This window comes from Ctenocephalides felis, unplaced genomic scaffold (assembly GCF_003426905.1).
Source record: "Ctenocephalides felis isolate EL2017-DRISC unplaced genomic scaffold, ASM342690v1 CF-g0.4_SCAFFOLD_03571, whole genome shotgun sequence".
NCBI lineage: Eukaryota > Metazoa > Arthropoda > Insecta > Siphonaptera > Pulicidae > Ctenocephalides > Ctenocephalides felis.
In genome coordinates, this window is record NW_020539725.1 from 32,452,061 (window position 1) to 32,475,315 (window position 23,255).

The window sequence follows — 23,255 nt, forward strand, 5'->3', positions numbered from 1 at the left end:
TAAATTTATTATTGTCGCAATTTTCATTTTAAGAGGGTGGTTGAGTGGTAATTTATTATCGTCCGGAGCTAGTTGGTTTCTGGTACCAGTTAGTAATTAGTCGGTGGTCATTTGTACGTATGAGTCTGATGTCTAGAAAGCTATTTAGACTTTCTAGACATCAGACTCATACGTACAAATGACCACCGACTAATTACTAACTGGTACCAGAAACCAACTAGCTCCGGACGATACAAAATTACCACTCATACCACCCTCTAAAATGAAAATTGCGACAATAATAAATTTAACAGACCACGCCATATTACTATCTGACAAAAACTTCTTGGGACACGAACATTGACTGGTTATAAACACACTGAAAAACAACTCATATCCTACGAACATAATCAACTCGGTCATAAATAACAGACGCAGTTACATTTTTAACAACAAAAAGACCTCACAGATCATAAAAACCGCTTAGACTTAGAATCATATACTGGTGTCATTTGCCTACCGTACGTAAAAGATTTATATTTCTCGTGGAAAAAACTATTTCAACAATGTGGCATTCTGTTGGTATGTAATTGTGATGCAACCCTTAGCTCAATTTTTACACAAATGAAATCTAAGTTCAATTTTGACCGCCTCAGGAATTTAGTATATCAAATTAATTGCTCTAATTGCGAACTCTTTTATATTGGAGAAACTAGCCAAACCTGAGTAAACGCCTTAATCAACACAAAAATAATTCAAAAAATCCTAAGCAATTTAAAACAATGTTAACTGAGCATATTAAAAATTTAAATCATAATATCGATTTTTTTAACCCTAAATTTTACATTTTGAAGAGAATACAATTAAAAGAAGATTCGCTGAGGGGTTGTTTTTACAATTACATACGACAGAGTCATAAATAAACGCAATGACAATACGGCCCTTATCGAAACGAACACGTGGTTTCTTAATAGCGTGTCAAAATTCCTTAAAAAATAACAAAATCCCATCGCCTTTAATTTTCCAAAAAATATCAACACATGCTAAAAACTGCTTTGAGAAAAATGTGGCATTTCTATCCTAAACTCAAAGAGTAAATACATAGTTTCGACAACTTGTTAAGTTATCATGATTATTAGTGTGTTTTACCATTTGTGATGTTTGTGTTAAAATATATATCTTATCAATGTGCACATACTCATACCATGGATTAATAATGGTTTCATATGCTATATTAGGATACAAAATTGTAAGTGTTTTATTACCATTATTATTATTATTGTTTTTCCACAAAATTTCCTTTCATATAATTTATTTAGTTTCAATTTTTATAGTTAACTTGATTACCACTGAATGATGGCTAAGATGCTAGCCGAAACGTATGGATTTTAAATAATAAAATTTTAAAAAAAAAACTCATACTATTTTTATTGATGTTACGCCCGATTATTAAACTCAAATTAAACATATATATATATATATAATATATATATATATATATATATATATATATATAAAACTGAAAGGAAAAAGGGTATAACCTCTGAATTTTTTTACTGTGCTCCGAATTGAATGAAATTTTGGAATTAGGTTCATCTTACCCTCAAGTTCAAAAGTGAAAACAATTCGGGTTGCGCCATCGCCCCTCGGGGGGATGACACCCCCTCTCAATTGTGTAATTACATTTTTTCAAAATAACGTCGCAAATCGATAGAAGAACTAATTATAAGAAAAAAATGTCTTTTATAGTTTTTCAAAAAAACTAATACTTTTCAAGTTACTGGCCACTAAAGATTCATATATTTTTGGCGTTTTTCTTCGTCTTTTTACAAATATCTCCTAAATTATACATTTTAACGAAATTCATGTAATGAACAAAATAATGTCAATAAAAATCTTAATAAATCGGTATTACATAGAGTGTTCTAGGAAAAATATTAAGCAAGATTTGAAAGAGCAAAGTCGTTTTTTATTTCGTTCAAGATTTAATTGTTGTATTTAAAGCCATCTAGTGTCGAGGTTTTACATTTTATGCATTTCGGTGAAATTGGGTTTTATAGTGCTCAACATAAGCTTTAAAATGAGTGCTGTTACAAGTTTTTTGCGTGTAAAATGAGTGAGCTATCATGCAAATAAGAAGGCAAATGCTGACAAAATAAATTTTTGGGAATGAATAAAATGCTTGACAAAATAATTTATAAAAAAAATCTACAGTGCAATTAAGTTTACTTTAGCCCGATTATTATACCTTAAATATGAGTATTCAAAATATTAATATATATATATATATATATATATATATATATATATGTATATATATATATATACTAGCTGACCCGGCAAACGTTGTTTTGCTAAATAAGGTATATTCTAGACAATTTCTAGAGAATCAAAAATATTGATACTTTAAGTGTATAAGGATGTGTTGTTTGAATGCTATATACAATGAAGTATTATAAAAACAATAAACCCCATTGGTTCCGGATAATCCGAAGTCCGGATAATACGAAGTCCGGATAATCCGAAGTCCGAATAATCCGAAGTCCGGATAATCCGAAGTCCGGATAATCCGAAGTCCGGATAATCCGAAGTCCGGATAATCCGAAGTCCGGATAATCCGAAGTCCGGATAATCCGAAGTCCGGATAATCCGAAGTCCGGATAATCCGAAGTCCGGATAATCCGAAGTCCGGATAATCCGAAGTCCGGATAATCCGAAGTCCGGATAATCGAAGTCCGGATAATCCGAGGTCCGGATAATCGAAAGTCCGGATAATCCGAGGTCCGGATAATCCGAAGTCCGGATAATCCGAAGTCCGGATAATCCGAAGTCCGGATATCCGAAGTCCGGATAATCCGAAGTCCGGAAATCCGAAGTCCGGATAATCCGAAGTCCGATAATCCGAAGTCCGGATAATCCGAAGTCCGGATAATCCGAAGTCCGGATAATCCGAAGTCCGGATAATCCGAAGTCCGGATAATCCGAAGTCCGGATAATCCGAAGTCCGGATAATCCGAAGTCCGGATAATCCGAATTCCGGATAATCCGAATTCCGGATAATCCGAATTCCGGATAATCCGAATTCCGGATAATCCGAATTCCGGATAATCCGAATTCCGGATAATCCGAATTCCGGATAATCCGAATTCCGGATAATCCGAATTCCGGATAATCCGAATTCCGGATAATCCGAATTCCGGATAATCCGAATTCCGGATAATCCGAATTCCGGATAATCGGAATTCCGGATAATCGAATTCCGGATAATCCGAATTCCGGATAATCGAATTCCGGATAATCCGAATTCATAATCGAATTCCGGATAATCGGAATTCCGGATAATCGGAATTCCGAATAATCGAATTCCATATAATCGGAATTCCGGATAATCGGAATTCCGGATAATCCGAATTCCGGATAATCCGAATTCCGGATAATCGGAATTCCGGATAATCGGAATTCCGGATAATCGGAATTCCGGATAATCGAATTCCGGATAATCGGAATTCCGGATAATCCGAATTCCGGATAATACGAATTCCGGATAATCCGAATTCCGGATAATCCGAATTCCGGATAATCGGAATTCCGGGTAATCGGAATTCCGGGTAATCGGAATTCCGGGTAATCGGAATTGCGGATAATCGGAATTCCGGATAATCCGAATTCCGAATAATCCGAATTCCGGATAATCCGAATTCCGGATAATCCGAATTCCGGATAATCCGAATTCCGGATAATCCGAATTCCGGATAATCCGAATTCCGGATAATCCGAATTCCGGATAATCCGAATTCCGGATAATCCGAATTCCGGATAATCCGAATTCCGGATAATCCGAATTCCGGATAATCCGAATTCCGGATAATCGGAATTCCGGATAATCCGAATTCCGGATAATCGGAATTCCGGATAATCGGAATTCCGGATAATCCGAATTCCGGATAATCGGAATTCCGGATAATCGGAATTCCGGATAATCCGAATTCCATATAATTGGAATTCCGGATAATCGGAATTCCGGATAATCCGAATTCCGGATAATCCGAATTCCGGATAATCCGAATTCCGGATAATCCGAATTCCGGATAATCCGAATTCCGGATAATCCGAATTCCGGATAATCCGAATTCCGGATAATCCGAATTCCGGATAATCCGAATTCCGGATAATCCGAATTCCGGATAATCCGAATTCCGGATAATCCGAATTCCGGATAATCCGAATTCCGGATAATCCGAATTCCGGATAATCCGAATTCCGGATAATCGAATTCCGGATAATCCGAATTCCGGATAATCCGAATTCCGGATAATCCGAATTCCGGATAATCCGAATTCCGGATAATCGAATTCCGGATAATCCGAATTCCGGATAATCCGAATTCCGGATAATCCGAATTCCGGATAATCCGAATTCCGGATAATCCGAATTCCGGATAATCCGAATTCCGGATAATCCGAATTCCGGATAATCCGAATTCCGGATAATCCGAATTCCGGATAATCGGAATTCCGGATAATCGGAATTCCGGATAATCGGAATTCCGGATAATCGGAATTCCGGATAATCGGAATTCCGGATAATCGGAATTCCGGATAATCGGAATTCCGGATAATCGGAATTCCGGATAATCGGAATTCCGGATAATCGAATTCCGGATAATCGGAATTCCGGATAATCCGAATTCCGGATAATCCGAATTCCGGATAATCCGAATTCCGGATAATCCGAATTCCGGATAATCCGAATTCCGGATAATCGAATTCCGGATAATCGGAATTCCGGATAATCGAATTCCGGATAATCCGAATTCCGGATAATCCGAATTCCGGATAATCCGAATTCCGGATAATCCGAATTCCGGATAATCCGAATTCCGGATAATCCGAATTCCGGATAATCGAATTCCGGATAATCGGAATTCCGGATAATCGAATTCCGGATAATCGGAATTCCGGATAATCGGAATTCCGGATAATCGGAATTCCGGATAATCGGAATTCCGGATAATCGGAATTCCGGATAATCGGAATTCCGGATAATCCGAATTCCGGATAATCCGAATTCCGGATAATCCGAATTCCGGATAATCCGAATTCCGGATAATCCGAATTCCGGATAATCCGAATTCCGGATAATCCGAATTCCGGATAATCCGAATTCCGGATAATCCGAATTCCGGATAATCCGAATTCCGGATAATCGAAAGTCCGGATAATCGAAAGTCCGGATAATCCGAATTCCGGATAATTTTTTTTTATTGTTTGAACAGCATCAGAACTCCTATATGTTCTATAACCGAATAAAGTGTGTGTTAAAATCCGGAGTGTTGTATTGTTCATATTTAACATTTAACATAATATATATATATATATATATATATATATATATATATATATATATATATATATATATATATATATATATATATATACCCGGCAAACTTGAAACGGGCAGGTGGCAAAAAGATTTAAAGCCTTATTATAGTTTTAAAGGTATTTTACAAAATAATTACATTTTTAACTAATGCTTAAAAACTACCAACGGAAGAAAATACTTTTATTATGGATTCTCAAAGATTACCGTTTATCTCCCCCATTTCAAAGATTACCGTTTTCAAATCAAGCTTGTAGCTGGCTATAAATCTTTTTTTCCTGTACTTTCAAATATTGTTGTTAAACAATGCTTAACTTTACTGATTTTTGACAAATCGGTGGTTGGCCTTTTTAACCCCGGACCATCATATATTACTATCTATTCTGCGATAAATTCTGGGAAATTATAACTGGAAAAGATTACTGTTTTCAAATCAAGCTTGTAGCTGGCTATAAATCTTTTTTCCTCTACTTTCAAATATTGTTGTTAAACAATGCTTAACTTTACTGATTTTTGACAAATCGGTGGTTGGCTTTTTTAACCCCGGACCTTCATATATTACTATCTATTCTGCGATAAATTCTGGAAAATTATAACTGGAAAAATGTTATTCGACAAAAGGTCCATTTGATCGATACCAAATTTAGGTTCTGAATTTAAATAACATAAATAAAAAATAATATAACAACCTAGAAAATGTTTTATAAATACCAATGAGCATATAATTATACAAATAAGATCTTTCAGAGCACCGTGTTTGAGAAAAATATGCCAAAAATGCATTTTCATATTAACATATCGAAAAAGTTTATATTTTGAGTCTCTAGTAACACTTGGGGCCCGTTTACTAACGTTTTTGTATATAAATAAAACTACAAACAAAACTACTTACTACAAATTTATCACAAATAAATAATATTCGCGTAAAACATCCTATTAAACGTAATTGAACATCATCTGTCAAAAGCGTTTGACATTTCACGAAATTGCCACCGTCCATTGTTCTATTTAAATTACGCTTCTACAAAAATTTTCAAATTATAAATGTAAAGTTTCTACGCGGATTTGATATAATTTCTCACCTTTTGGACATTCTCTGGATTGGCACGAATTTTTCAAGACTAAGACTGGCCAAATCGATTCAGCCGTTTTCGAGTTTTATTCGGACATTCGAAAGAGAGCTCCATTTTTATATATAAGATATATATATATATATATATATATATATATATACCTTTATAATAGTAAGTTCCTCATAAAGGCTATCAGCTTTGGCTTTAAATTTATCACCACCTTCGGGCTTTGTCTTTTCTGTCAATATACGAATCTCTCGAACGAGCTTTCTTATAATATGAACTTTTGCTTGTCGTGCTGTTTTTCTCATGAGGACAATCTAGAAATAAAATAAAAAATTAATAATAATAATTGATGATTATAAATTTATTTATTACATACCTCATTATTGAGTTCAGCTTTATTCATATTGAGGCTTTAGCTAGTAACTTGTAGTCATGAATTTTATAATATATTATTGTAAGTAAAATAAACGTGCGTATAGTTAGCAGCACTAAAATGTAAATATATAAATATATAAATAAGAAATAAATTGCCGTGAAATAAAAAAAGCCAAAACTAATAAACTGGAATGGAGATAAAAAGAATGAATTATAATAAAGAGCAAAACAAAACTATTAATATTAAATATAAAACAAGTTTTCTTGACAAAAAAGCAATACGGCGACGAATCGCTGTGATAAAAAGTAACAATATGGCTTTTGACATCTGAAATAATTGAAATCTCTCTTCGGCGGCAACTTCATGCAGGCTGAATTGTTAGCCAGCATGTCAAATTCTTAGCATGTTTTAATGCCTAGTGCACACATACAAGCATTAATCTAATTCAATATAAAAAAACTAAAGAATTAAAAATATTATTTAACATTATATAATGCCCATTAGGTACATTACTTTAATTATAAATGTATTTTATTTAAAAAACAACTATAAAACATTATTTTTTATAAATTATAAAAGTTTTATACATTTTTATTTTATTCAAAAGCATAATTCAAGGCATTATCGAGATCTTTTATAAGGTCATCCACAGATTCCAAGCCTACTGAGAGTCTTATAAGACTGTCTGTTATGCCAAGTTGTTCTCTTTGTTCAACTGGTACTGAAGCATGAGTCATTATGGATCTGTAATAATGCAAATAATGAATTCGCACGTTGAACATGTTCACTATACTTGCTAATTTTTACATGGGCAATAAATGTTAATTTTTATTTATGCAATAAGTGAATATATAATTTTGAATGTTTGATATTGTATGAGACACAACTTTCGGGTATTACATTCAACTTGGCTAAACTATATTCATTCAGAATACTGAAACTGAATAATCATAAACTTCTAACTATTGATCTTTACATAACAGAAAGTGATCATAGTTTAATATTATGATTTTAAATAAAACTTTAAAAGATTTTAACATTATATTGCCATAACATCACACATATTATATAATTAAACTAAGCAAATTTCAAATATTTCGATAGCTTTTATTCAAAATTAAAGTCATTAGTTAGAAAATTTAGGAGTTAATAATCTCAAATCAAGACTTACGGAAGTTCGGCTAAACTTTCATATCCTCCCAAACTTTCGGCCAAAGTGAAAACTTGTAAAGGTTTGAAAAATCTTTTAGCATTTTCCAAATTGCCTTTTAAAAAGAATGTCATAATGCCACTATGTCCATAGCATTGCTTGAGGGCAGTTTTATGCTGAGGGTGCGATGGCAAACCTGAAATTTGTTTCTAATTAAGAATCTGAGAGTAGAGCTGCATGCCGTAATTTAACTGAAGTTTTTTTAAAAAAGCGTTGATACAAAGAAAATTATTTTTTCAACAATCGTATGAAATTAGTCTTATAAGTATAATAGTTTCTTCACAACGGTAAATTTCATTAAAACTAATAATATTATCTGAAAAATAAAACTTGCGTTCGCTGATTACGAAGAAACGGCACATATGAATTTTGTTCGAAATCAAACAGGCAATTGAAAGCTACCAAGTTGGTTCAACATTCAAAATATAAAAAATCATTAGTCAAAATATGTATTTGATAAAGTTTTTGAACTTAAAAAAAAACAATTAGATTTCTTGTTTGAAGCTTAGCCCAAAAGAATTTTTATAAATAAACTATTTTTCATAGATAAAATCTAAATTATAAAAAAACGGTATAGAAATAAAGTATTATGATATTTCACCTGGATGTAGTACTTTTGCAACATGCTTATGACCTTCCAAAAACTTTGCTACAGCTAAACTGTTTGAACTATGCCTTTCCATTCTGAGGGCTAATGTTTTCAACGATCTGTTGACTTGAGAACAGTCAAATGGTGAGGGTACTATACCCATTGCTGAAAAATATTAATTCTATCATGATATATATTTAATTCACAGAAAATCTGAAGTATTTTTTTTATAATTATTAATAGAATTTTGAGAAAGCAATTTACAATTTTGTAAAAATCGAAGTCGTTGATGTAAATCATCTCTAATTGTGATGGCGGCGCCCATAATAACATCTGAATGTCCATTCATATATTTTGTGAGAGAATACATGACAATATCGGCACCCAGTTCTAAAGGTCTTTGCAAATAAGATGAAAGAAAAGTATTATCCACCACGACTATAATCTGCAAAACAAATTTAAAAAATAAATTTTTAGTTAAAATCTTAAAGCAAACAAAATCTTACATCAGGATCCTCATGCACAACATCTGAAACAGCCCGGATGTCGATTACTTTTAATAAGGGGTTTGTGGGAGATTCTATCCACACCATCTAAAAAATAATTGTTTTTGATTGTTAGGCTAGATACATTACAAGTTTGTTGAATACTCCTATTTAATATACTTTTGTATTCTTCTTAATAGCTTTGCGGACATTTTCTGGATTAGTAGCGTCTACAAAGTCCAATTCTATACCCATTCGCTTAGCTACCTTGCTGAGAAGAGAAATTATTTTTTTGTCATATATTACATTGAAATGTTCAATATTTCTATATTTCAAAACTTCTATAATATTTGAAGGAATGGATTAACTGGTTTCAATCTATACATTAATACATATAAAATTGTATGTGATCTTGTTTTTAGCACTTACGAGAAAAATCTGTTGGTACCTCCATATACATCATCGGCGGATATCAAGTGATCACCAGCGCTCATCATGGAAATAATAGCCGTCGTGGCACCCAATCCACTGGAGAAGCACATCCCGTGCTTTCCTCCATCTAGGTTAGCAAGACATCTTTCAAGTACACCACGAGTTGGGTTGTCTGAGCGGCCGTATTCGTATCCCTTAACATAAAGTGCATAACAAATGTTAAAGAAATGATTTGTTCAATGAGAAATTCCAAAGCTTGTTTATTGATTTAATTATTGATCTTTAAATTTTCTCAGGTTATACTAAATTTGTCACTAAATTTCTTTTGATAATCACATTGTAAAATTGCTCAACAACATGCAATAACATCGCAATTATAAAACAAATAGCTGAATATATTACATAACTATAACTAATAGCGTTGAAGAACGTAATTCTGGAAAATAATATGCTATAAATAATAGTTATTTGTTAAGCTTGATGGTGTATTATGGCCAGGGCCGGATTTAGAAATTTGGCGCCCTGCGGCACTGACAAAAATGCCGAGCCATCCCTGAATTTTTACTTAAAATAGTATTTATTTATCATTTTTCTACACTTAAAATAACTATTTCATTGCAGAAAATTTATTACGCATTACATACTATAAATAGTGGTGCTTGGCATCGTGCGCTAAGGCAAATTGCTGGAACTACCCGTACCAAAAATTAAAATTAAAAAAAAAAAACTTTTTTTCAAAGCGATCGTCCTGCTTTAGCTGTGTAGAGACAAAATAAAAAAGCGCGCAAGCGCCGCGTTGCAGAATAAATAATGTTACAAAACCCATACAAATGTAAACAAAATTTATACTTATTATTAAAATATCTGATAATTTGATGTGCATATGTGTAATGATCACTTCTGACTGCCAAATGTTTCACTTTCAATTTTGTTATTGGGTCACAAATTTAATCAGTTCTCAATTTTGTCTATACATGTAAATTTCTTCTAATGGTATTGGACGTTCCGTTTCTCAAAAACTGAATTATTATTTTTGGTATTTTGGCCCGTGTTTTCGAAACAGTGGACCAGGCTTGGCCAATAACTAATCAGCACGTTTCGTTATCATTAGGAATTGAATCATTCAAATAAAATTTAATTTTAATAAATTTAATAAATAAAAGTTAATAATTTTCAAAAAAATTCGAAATATAAAAAAAAGATTTTTTAAATTCAATTTTTACCATTTTTCAAAAAAATTTAAAGCTTTTATAAAATGTAATTTTTAGTACGGGAAATTTCAGTAACTTACAACTCATTTACGAATCTTTATATTAGCCAAATTGCCAAATTTTGCATTGCATTTGTATAATGTTTTGTTAATTATATTTCTTGAAATAAAAAATGTTATTACAAAATTGAGTTAATTATATGGTATAGAATTTTTTTCTCATTATCCAAATTTTGCCGCCCCCGAAAATTTGCCGCCCTGGGCAGTAGCCCCGACTGCCCCTACTGTAAATCCAGCACTGTTTATGGCTAAACGAAAATCCCCATAATATTCAAACATTATAAATTGTTCGTTGTTTCTACAATTTTTTCTGTCAAATCAACGGAGATCCGAGCTGTATTGGAGAATCCCTTAATCGAGTGACTGCTGCTTGATTTACAATTTACTTGAGCATAATAATTTACTAAAGTTTGTAACAAAACAAAATAGCTCATAACATGTTTTAGTTGTATATTATTTTCCATCACTTTAATAAAAATCCAATACGAAACGATAACTTGTACAATAAAATCCGCTGGTCGGTATCAACCACTAATAGATTTTCCTTCAATAATGAATTTTTCAAACATGACCACAGAGCATTAGGTTTTGGTAGAAAGGAAATGGCAAAACGTCGAAATCTGTTTCGTTGATAAAAATATCCCTTTTAATAAATTGCGTAAAATTAAAAATGTGTAGTTTATAAGAAAGAAAACGAATAAGAAATCTTATCCTATTTCGACTTACGGAAAATTCAGCCGGAGCATCTTGCTTAAAAGTTGTAGACATGGTGATCGGTGGAACCAAAGCCATAGAACGCCATTGCTCGGGTTCCTGGCCTACATGTATAGCTCTGGTCTCAAATCCCGCAGGTTGCCGCCGGAATCCACTTGGACTGGAGGATATGGTTGTATTTGCTCCTATACGGTGGGCAGGGATAAATTATTGGAACCATAACAATAAATAACATTGAATGAATACTATCTTCTATATATATAAAAATAAGTCGGGTTTTCCTTCCTGACGAAATAACTCCAGAACGCACGAACCGATTTCGACAATTTTGCATTCGTTGGAAAGGTCTCGGGCTCCGCAAGGTTTATAGCTAAGAAAGTTAGTGGTGCATGGCATCGTGCCTTAATGCAAATTGCTGGAACTTCACGCACCGTAATTAAAAATTCGAGTAATGACATTAGTGAGAATTATGCTTGGTCAAGTCATCGAGCAAATCTTTCCGCAAAGAATAATGATGTACACGCACTGAATTTCACCACTCAATCAAAAATTGCTGGCGATTTGGTGACATACCAGTGATTCCGACTGGTCTTCCCTTTGACTTCAAACGATTGCATTTTCCAGTTTGCCTTGCAATTTCCAAGTCGCAAGGCCAATCGCTTAGTGTTTGCGGGATAAATTTCAAATAGATTATTTAGAAAATCATTGTTTTTCACATGGGCAGTTATTACGTTGCCTGTTCACGAGTTAGAAAACCATCCGCTTTGTTTGTGTTAACATCAGACCAAAAAACAAAAAATGTGGTTTACCAAAGAGCACTTCAATGAAACGGATAATTTGCGGATTCACTTTCATTTACTTAGAGAAGTTCAACTAAAAAACACTACATTTTTGTAATCGAAATAAATTCATTACTGTTGTATAATAAAATCAAATTTTTCTTTTTCAAATATAAAACAAACAAAAAAATTCTTTATCTTTCTCACAAAATCATCTGGTGGCGAAACGGAGTTGGTCGGGTTTGCTAGTTAATTTATAATTTCAAATCGATTTGTAGTTAGTTTGAATTGATTAGTGATAATAGTTTTAACATTTCTAATTAATTTTTCACAATTTATGTTAATTATTGCCGGTCAGATGATTTTAATGTGCGTCAGAATTACTATCATTAATCTCATATTTTTGTAGAAATTAATTGGATTTGAAAAAAATCGTTTATGCTGAAAAATATAGATAAAGTGGTATTATACAGATAATACCCGACGATTAAAAATCAGTTTTTATAATCAAATACTAAGCAAATACTTATCAAAAATACTGATTTACAAATTTGTTGACTTACTCCGTCTGATTTTATAATTATTACAAACCAATAATAAACAGATATAATTCAATGCTTATCTGGCTAATATTTGAACTTTTGAGATGGCCATTTAATGTGAGTTATATGATTGGAACTCAATTATTAAATATTTGTCATTTGTTACAGTATTTTTGACAGTTTGATAAAATTTCAAATATGATTATCAAAAATGAAATTAATGGCATTTTATTTATTTGTTATATTTTGTAAAATATCGGATTGCGACATCTCTTTTGACTATTGTTCTATAAAATGCCAATCGGAAAATGGTGAACAATATCACACTCTTTGCAAGTATAATAACGGACCAAGTAAAAATTGTAAAGAATTCACATCTAGTCAGTTGGACGAAAATTATAAGAATGAACTATTGCGCGAAATGAACAAGGTTAATTCCATATCTAAAAGTAGATACTTTTTAATAAATCATTTTCGAATTAGTGACATTTTTTATATTGAAGTTTTATTCTTAATTTACAGATTTAAAAAAAGTATAGTTAAATATTTAAAATTGATTACCATAAATTGTATATTCATTATCATGATTTTAACTGGTCTCTAGCGAGGAAATTTGCAGAAAATGCTTTAAAATTTCCAAAAAATAGAAATCTCAAAACACAAATTAAATATTAAAATATTATACTTTTTAAAAACTAGCATATCTTTATATTTTCTCTCACAATACTTTGAATCATTTTCTTCTTTTTTTAACAATTTATCTAAATATAAAAATATAACAAAATTTATAATCGAATTATTAAATACAATGATTGAATATTATAAAAAGATATAATAATTAATGAAAACAAATTTTAAACTTATCGTTCCTCAAATCAGACTTTTTTTATTGGCTTCGCGCTTACTTACAACATTTAGCCACCAAAATTTTATTTTTTTATATTCTATACATTTTTTATTAGTATCCTGTATTTGCTCATTCACAACAGTGAATTCTTCATTCTTCTTTTTTTACATCTTAACTTCTTTACGCAAATCTTGTTTTTTCTTCTTATTTTTAATTTTATTCTTATTTAAATTAAATGACAATTGTATGTCACCACAAGAATTCGAATCGAGTATTAATGGCATATAAGTCGGGTATGCTACTGACTGAGCTATTCCCGCCACCAAATCAAACTTAATAAATTTGACTATTTCTAGAACGATAATTCTGGGTTCTTTGACTAATTTTAACCAAAACATTTTTTATCCTAATATATGCTTCAAAACTTGTTATATTTTTTCTGTTATTTTTAAATTTATAAACATTTGAATAGTTTTTCAAAGGGTTTTCGATTATGTAATTTTTATAAGACTCATGCAGAAACTTGAATATAATTTTTATTAGTGGCGAGAGAAATTGATTGATACAAGTTGGAACAGTTCTATTATAACAGAAGATTTAACATGGAATGATGAACTAGCCAGCATGGCGCAAAGTATGATTGAACAATGTTTCAATACGGATGATTGGAAGTATGTATAAATTATCGTATGTTATTATGAAATAGTCCAGTTATTTAAGCTTAAATTAGATAAGAATCTCGAATTCAAGATACCCAGCTGTAAGTCTGTAAATAATTGTATATTGACATCCTAAAGTTGTCTCAAAACCCACATATGGTAGGGTGTACGCAACATATGTAGGTTTTGAGACAACTTTTAGGTGTCAATATACAAGTATTTACAGACTTACAGCTGGGTATCCAGAATTCCGAGGTGAACTTATTACTATAATGACTGGACTAAAAGTTTTATACCATATTTTAATCACGTTTTTCAGCAAATTGATAGTGGTTTGTATATTTTAAAAAACTTCAAAGCTCGTAACAATTAGAAAAAAAATGAAAACAGATTATAAAATAATTTCACTCTTCAAACGTGCTTTTTAATATGCTATTTTGATTTGCTTCACATTATATTAGTTTGTCGTGTAGATAAGCCAAAAAGATTTGAAAGTAAATTGAGATCTTATTGTAAGTATTAAAAAAAAGTTATTATATGAACAGCAATCGTAGCACCATTCAGATAAGCTGTTATTCTGATGTATATCTTTAACCTAGATATACATTTCTCTAGAGGGTAACCCAGTGGTATAATAAAGTTGATCTAATAGTTTTGGCTTAAAGTGTTCAAAACAAAGAAAAAATATTTATATTGTAGCTCCCAATCAGATGAAGAATGTCGTTTGTTATCTACATCTCCGGAATCAGAAATAGCGCAATGTTCTATGTTGAAGATGGCGAAGGGACCAACCACCTCGAAACCCTTACCGGTTACTACTGCTCTATTTAGTTTAATGTTTGGAAATACTTGGAACAACTTATATGCAACATTAGATGAAAATCATAAATTTGGGCAATACTATGAATTGCTAAAAAATAACAGCGTGGACCAATATTGTATCTCTGTTCTAACAAACAGCGATGCCATAAGTGTTGGATGTGCTTCAGGAAAGTTTTTTGTTGACGATTTCGAATCCTTAGGAGAGAGATTTGTATGCAATTTTGAAATATTTCTAGAAGAAACTGATTCTGAAGAAATAGGTAAAATATGTATTTTAAGCAAAACAATATTGTGCACATATAAGAGCATTAGTATTCAATATAAACTATTATTGCTAGTAGTTAATTAGTATTGTTCCTCCAGTACAAACATACATCTTCTACTCTATGAATAATCAACAAAAAAAATTATTTGTGTAGTGTTAAATAAATCGTTCAGCGTTATCACAAGTTGGTCGAGAACAAAATTTAACTAGTTGGTATTGGTTGGTTATATTTAGCCTTGAGGCAAGTTACATGAACTTCCCGATATGTGTAAATAATCGACTTAATCAATAAAAAATAAATTAAATCATGAGTGGATTCATTACACATAATTGAAAACGAACGAACACGTTAACTCGGAGTATTTTCAAAAAGCAACTTTTCAAAAATCAACAATTATTATATTTGAACCAGTTTCCGTAGAATTTTAATGATTTAGTATGTTTATTAAGACCAAGTACTATATTGTTATACCAATTGTCTAATTTTAATTTTAGCTAACGTCAAAAAAAACTACTCATTTTCTCAAACTTTGATGAATTTTTAAAATTAAACTACTTGTCGTAAGGCTGTAATATTACAGTAAGTTCTATAAGACCATGAAATACATCAAATGGCTTTTAAAATTCTGAAATCGGTTCAGGCGTTTTTGAGAAAACGTCGATGAAAGGTCTAATTTTGACCAATGCTAAAAAAACGATACCAATTTTTGCAAACTTTGACGAATTTTCAAAGTTAAACCAATTGTCGTTGGGCCGTAATATTTTAGTATGATCTAGAAGACTATAGTATCTATCGTCAAAAAAATAATAATAAAAATCGTCGAAAAAAATTTTTTTAACACTTTATTACAAGAAAACGGCCCGACCGATCTTTCGACCAAAAACTAATCAGCACGATTCCAAATCAATATCTTTCGAACGGTTTTTGAATTTTCGTAATCGGTTCAGAATTGCGGGCTAAAACGTGGACGATTTTTTGCTATTTATAAAGAAACGTCTAGGCTGATCGTCCCACAAAACTGACAAACGATAGTCCTCGCCTAGATGCATCGAATGGCTTTTAGATTTTTGAAATCGGCCCAGCCGTTTTCGAGAAAACGTCGATTTACGGCAAAAAATCTGTTCACATACACACACACACATACTTTTTCCAAATTTGGTCTCATTCAATTCAGAATGATTTGAAATGTCGAGAAAACATAAAATTAGCGAACCGGATTTTTTGATGAAAACATAAATTTCTCCTTTGGGAAGTTAATATCTTCACATCATTGACTTACATTTGTCAATTTGCACTGCCAATAAGTTTTAACTTATTGATTGTCTATATCATTGATAGTCTCAATCAATTTTATAAAACTAAATTTGATCATCAATTTTATGATTTTGCCGATTTGGAATTATTATTGACTCGTTATTTTGGATGTGCAGATTTACTTTTAAAAATCTGATATACTCTTATCAATAATTGTTTTTTGTTCATTATTCTTATTCATTATCAATAACTTTTGCTTATGCAGATGAAAACATTTATGATGTGGAATATCCACTGCTGCCGATTGATGCAAACGACATGCATTATTCAGATGACGACATGCTGTATTATGATGATATAAGTTCGGAAATATTAGAACCAGATCTGCAGGTAAAACCTAAGCAATATCCATCAAAGGAAGTTACGAGAAGTTTATTAAGCGGAGCAAAAAACAATAGTATTTTGGGGATATTGGCAAATAAAGACTTTGGAAAAAAATTATTCAAAAACAAAGATAATATAAGTATAATGACAAACCAGATCATTAAAACAAGTAAGTGTTCACTAAAACTCATTAAATAAATTGTTTTCTTCAACAATATAATATAAATAAAATCGTGTAATAATTAAAAATGAAGACAAATGTTTAATAAGTTTGGATAAATAATCATTAAAATTTATATTTTAATTTTCTATACAGTTTTTGATCGAAACATTCATGGAATTCCTAATGAAAATGAAGAAAGTCTTGAAATTCCAATCGGCAATGATTGGGTAGTGATAAATATCATTCCTGAAGAGAAGGAGGAATCTCTAAGAGTTGAAATTCGAATATGATCCAACTTGATGCAAATATCATTCACGGTAATTTCACATATTCATTATATAACCGAATGTTGGTCCGATAAAATTGAAGTATGCTTATAAAAAATAACTATTCTAAGAATTTCAACACCGCATCATATTTGATGAAAAATGATATTAACTGTTAAAATTCAGCGAGTGATTTTGTAGATATGATGTTCATTACTTGACAAAAAAATCTATGTAGATGCGGTGAATGCTCGAATAAAATTAATAACTTGAATTGATAGTATCAACTTGATACACTTGTAATTTTCTCATTTGAAATGCGCCTTTCTATTACAAAAAATGCACTTCAGCGCAAAGGTTTGAAATTAAACGTTAGTTTGGAGAAGACAATTAGTAAAATTTCATAAAGTTATAAAACTTATTAATTATAATGGTTATTTATTAATTATGATATTTGATTGAATTCTAAGCTTTTAGAATTACTAATAATGTAGTAATTAAATAATAGCCATAATAAATCCTTAGGAAAGTGGCGAAATGGAATCTGCCATTGTCCAATACCATATCCGTCGAGGACAATATCTAATCAAGACAAAAATGACATCGACAAAATTGAATCGCTTCTGGCTGATCTTGAAATCGGAACAAAAGTTAAATTCAAAGAGAACGATGCATGCATTTGCGATTTCTCTTCAGGTGGCAGTATAGCAAGAAACAGCAAAAAATATTTACTCATACTTCTGTTTAGCATATTACTTCGATTTTTGTTAAACTATAAATAGGAATCCTAGATGTTGACATATTTCTTATCAAGAATTATTATATAAAATTGGCTCAAAGTTAGTTCAATAAAACCTTTTTTTTTATTGTAATTGCGAATTCTCTCGTCGGTAAGCGGCTAGAACGCGTGGACCTTAACCAGAGGTCCCGGGTTCGATTCCATTCGAGATGCCTGTTGTCAAGCAGTAGTGAAACGGTTTTCACCTGGAAATATGGATAGCAATATGTTTCCAAGTAGAAATAGCCCACACCCGGCATTGCTGTACCAATAAAAATGCTCGCCCTATTACGGAAATTGCAATAGAGTAAGTTATAACAGAAACTGTTTGGGTTGCCACTTGTCGAACAGGCTAATATTAAGTCAATTTAGCACAGCAGCTTATATGGCTGTAATGTTCTGATTGCTGTTAAATTATAACAAAATTGAAATGAGTAAAATTTAACATAATTGCAATAAGCATTAAAACCCAAACTATATGTTATCTAACAATAAGAGAAAAAATCATTATATACTTGTTGCAGTTCATATGACAAATCAATCCAAAATATCATGTTAATTTCATTTTCATCTTCGAATTTTCTTTAAAATTCAAGTTCGTGGAAAAGGATGTTTTTTGCATTAATTGAGTGATAACTTATACCGCTAAGAAAAGTGATTATTTTGAGATTTACTCTCCAAGTATATTCTTTTATATATTTATTATGAATAAATAAAGTGTAAAATCTTCGAGTAATAAAATATAATTTTCAAACTCATCAAAGGCATCAGACTTTATACAAGTCTTTTGCGAAAATACAAAATATTTATATTATTTGGTGGCAATGAAAATAACATATCTGGAAAGATCAAATATTGAATTTTAATATAAATAATTGTAATTGAGATATTTTAAGAAATGAACATCTCTATCAGTAAATGTTAAAGCAAAATATTAATTTATTATGCAAACTATTATCAGCTAACTTGTAAGACAAATAAAAGTCTTGGCGTGCTATAACTAGATAGAACCAGTCGGTTATTTTTGTCAATTTGACAATGACACGAAATAATCTATTTATGTTCTTCACTTGTGAAGTTCAAATGACGAGTATAGTGTCGATAACTTTTTTGAGACACAAAATAAGCTTTCTACTAGAACTCAACTTTTGCTATTGAATCAAGTAACTGAATTCCGTTATAATGGTTCAGTTTGAAATTAATAATCAAAGACAACCAAGAATATGGACTGAAACTTTTGAATAACAGAGAGGAATTAAAATGGTTCTCTAATCCACGTATTTAAATATTATATAAATAAAAATTCTCTGACATGAATGCTGAAAATAGTATAAACAATTTATTTTGGTGCATTTATTTTGGTGAACTCGAATTTGTACAGAAGCCTGAAAATACGTGTTTTTCTTTTAAACTTATTAAGTAAAATGTTTAAAATTCTCAGTAAAAAACCATATCAAATATTCATATTTTTAAATAAGTTATATTCATTTCTAAAACACTTTTTGAAGTGTCGAATTTATTGCATGACCAAATAACATCAATATTACTCTAGTTATCTCATCCTGTTATAACATTGAACTTGTTCAATGACGAGACGACTTTATTAAAATACCAATAGCACATTTTATTTGCTATAGCTATTTGCAAAATAAGAATAAACTGTATATATATATATATATATATATATATATATATATGTATATATATAACTGGAAAATTATAAATTATTTGCTTGTTCAATAAAAAGTATGCAAAATGAATTCACATTCTTGAAAAAACATATTGTCCGATTCTTTCCGAAGTCTGAGGCAATTCTTTAACATTTCTGTTCATTTTTAACATAGCGTTCTGTACTAATTTAAAAAAAATTAAAAATAACAGTATTTTTCATTTTTATGCATCGGAATTATAAATATTTATCAGACTATATTATTATTTAGAAAACAAGAATTTGATACATGGCCACGCATTGCTTCTTATATTGTGTATTGAGTACTACTAAGTGGGTATTGATCATGACTTTTTCATAATATTCAAATTTTGTGAATTTTTAAATGCTTTACATTTACAATTAAATAGAATTTTTTTGTGCTTTGCAATATTCTAATCTGATTATTTTGTTCATAGTTTATAAAAAAACGGCTCGTCAACTTTCCTATTAACTTCCCTTAGAGTAAGTTATAGTAATCGCAAAAAATCGAAAATGAAAATTTTTATATATCTTTACGTTTCAAAGGTTTCTGAATATTTTGGATACAAATTTTCGTCCACGATTTCGGGAACACCGATCAACCGATTTAAATAATTCAAAAAGCATTCGATTCCTATTGATAAGGAGACGTGCTGATTAGTTTTTGGCGAAGGCAGGTCTAGCCGTTCCAAAGATACGGGGCAAAAAGTGCCAAAAACGGTAACTCAGTTTTTAAGAGAACGGAGCGTCCGATTTTAATAATTCAAAGGACATTTTACTTGTAGTGACAAGATAAAGAACAGATTTTTGGGAAGGCAGGTCCAGCGGTTATAGACTCTCAATAAAAATAAGTTAAAAATGTTTATTGGACATATGTACATCAAATTATGAGATATTTTTAGAGATTTTAATAATGTGTATACATTTTGTGTAAATTTTTTTGGGTTCCGTACCAAGATTTTTAATTACGGTACGGGAAGTTCCAGCAATTTGCCTTAGACACGATGCGTGCTAGTTATTTTTCAATTTTCGTCCTGATTTACATAATATATAATTTATAGACCATTCAATATGAAAATGACTTGACGTTTATGATACCATAGCATATGTCTTAAGGTCACTATTTGTTGGAAAATTATTAATATATTCACGATAATTAGTTTAGTTTACGTGATATGTTTAGTATACGAATCTTTGCATATACGTCACTCAATTTTATGCAATATGAGTGTGCTTAAGACAAACACAATTGCACAAATTGAATTTGAATTATGTAAATGATGTGTTTTCAAATTATGTTATTTTAAATATTTTTTTTTTATCATATAGTAGAAAGAAGAATTAGTCTTTTGTGCCACGTGCAGTAATTATTAAAACAATGCTAAACTATTATATATTAAAACTATTACATATTAAGCTACTATGAACATTTTTGTTTATTTTGAAAAAAGTTCAACAAAACAAAAATGATCATTTTTAGAGTATTTGCTACTCTTTCATTGTCAATCAAATGGATTCACTGCGTCATTTTATTTAATCCTCACTTACAATTATTAATTTATTTATTTCAGTCGGTTTGTAGTTGAATACAGCTAATAGTACAACAATTTTATTATTGGATAGGTAGGTATTTTCAGTATATAAGTCAACGTCAAGAAAAAAACCGGCATATGAGACTGGCATATAATTTCAAGCATAATATGATAAATTATAACTTACTAGGAGCTTCAGTGACTGTGATTGTCTCCGACATGTTGGTTAGCAAAGAATTTATTGTTTTACACTATATATTTTGACAAACAACTTGCATTTATATTTATGAAGCCAACTCACTGTCACACTGCGGGAAACTACACTGAACTGAAACGTGGTGCCATTAAACATTCGGCTTGATCCCCTATGATTGATTCCAGGGGCGTGAAACAATTTACTGAAACCAGCACAATGCCATTTGTAACATCGAGATTTTAAAATTTTCATTTATAAAACATATTTTTAATGCATTCATGTATAACTTCCAAGAACATCTGATATACTTCTTAACTGATCTTTTTGTCTAAAAAATTTATAGAAAACGGTATAAATTCTTAATTAACGTTTAATTAATTATTAACTAACCTTAAATATTTTTTTTTATAATTTTTTGTAACTTATTTAGAAAATGAATATGCAATTAATTACATTAGCTTTAGTATTAATTTTAAAAATTCATCAATAATAACAATATCTCCGTTTTGCTTTTTATATATACTAAAGTTTATATATACATAGTTTTTATACTAAAAACGCTATATGTTTTTAACTTTTAATTTAATAATTATCTTACTTATCAGTCATTTCAACTTAAAAATTGTCTACAATGTAAGATAATTATTAAATTAAAAGTTAAAAACATATAACGTTTTTAGTATGAAAGCTAAAAATATAAAGTAGTAGGTTGCGACACTTTAAAAAATCAAAATAAAAAAAAGTCAGTAAAGAAACTGATTTTAGTATATGTTTAATTTCTTTTTTGGCGCATTGGTATGAATTCGTATCTGCAATATAAGTAATAAGTTTTAAAAAATAATAATATTAAGTTTTATAAAATAATAAAAATAAATTTTAAAAATTCGGAAAAGAATATTGAAACATGAATAAGGTATTCATGTAAACACAAATTCTTTGAATTTTGCACACTTGTATCAATTTAAGAGAATTTGATACAAATTATATATAAAACAATAATTATATCTTAATCTGGACATACGGCATTGAGCTATGGGCGTGCGCAAGCAATTCAAATATAAAAAAATACAAGTAGCGCAATCAAAAATTTTAAGATGCCTTGTGAACGCACCCTGATATGTTACAAATGACATCCTACATAAAGACCTAAAAATAAAAACTATTAATGAGATGATAAAAGAAAGGAGCAAAAAATACCACGAAAAACTACCAGGTCACCTTAACAAATAATTAAAAGAATTGAGCGAGGAATATCCCACACGAAGATTGAAAAAAAAATGGCCGTACGATCTTAACCCTTCGTCGGGCGCAGCCGATCTGACAGATACAGAGCCAATAAATTTTCATGCTGCGCCTTGGTTGAATGTTATAGAAACCTCCACTCTTCAATAGCCTCCTAATTTTATATGTTTTATTTATGCGTCTTTATCATTTTGTGTTTGACCTTCACATATAGTGGCAATCGGTATTTTAATCCTAGAGATACACTGCGCCCGAACATGCAACATTTTGATACGTACGAATATTGCAATTTTTTGTGAATGTAAGTATTCTTTTTCTGTAT

General features: G+C 30.8%; 1 protein-coding gene across 1 annotated transcript; it reads right to left on the minus strand.

Annotated features, from left to right (window-relative positions):
- Positions 1-7,409: 7,409 nt before the first annotated feature.
- LOC113384895 (cystathionine gamma-lyase) lies at positions 7,410-21,818 on the minus strand. Its single transcript, XM_026622667.1, has 9 exons — positions 21,683-21,818; positions 11,526-11,698; positions 9,527-9,723; positions 9,278-9,368; positions 9,119-9,205; positions 8,877-9,057; positions 8,625-8,777; positions 7,985-8,159; positions 7,410-7,557 (listed from the first exon to the last, which is right to left on the minus strand). Exons 1-9 carry the CDS (start codon positions 21,714-21,716, stop codon positions 7,410-7,412), a joined length of 1,239 nt encoding a protein of 412 aa, XP_026478452.1. The 5' UTR covers positions 21,717-21,818.
- Positions 21,819-23,255: the final 1,437 nt, after the last annotated feature.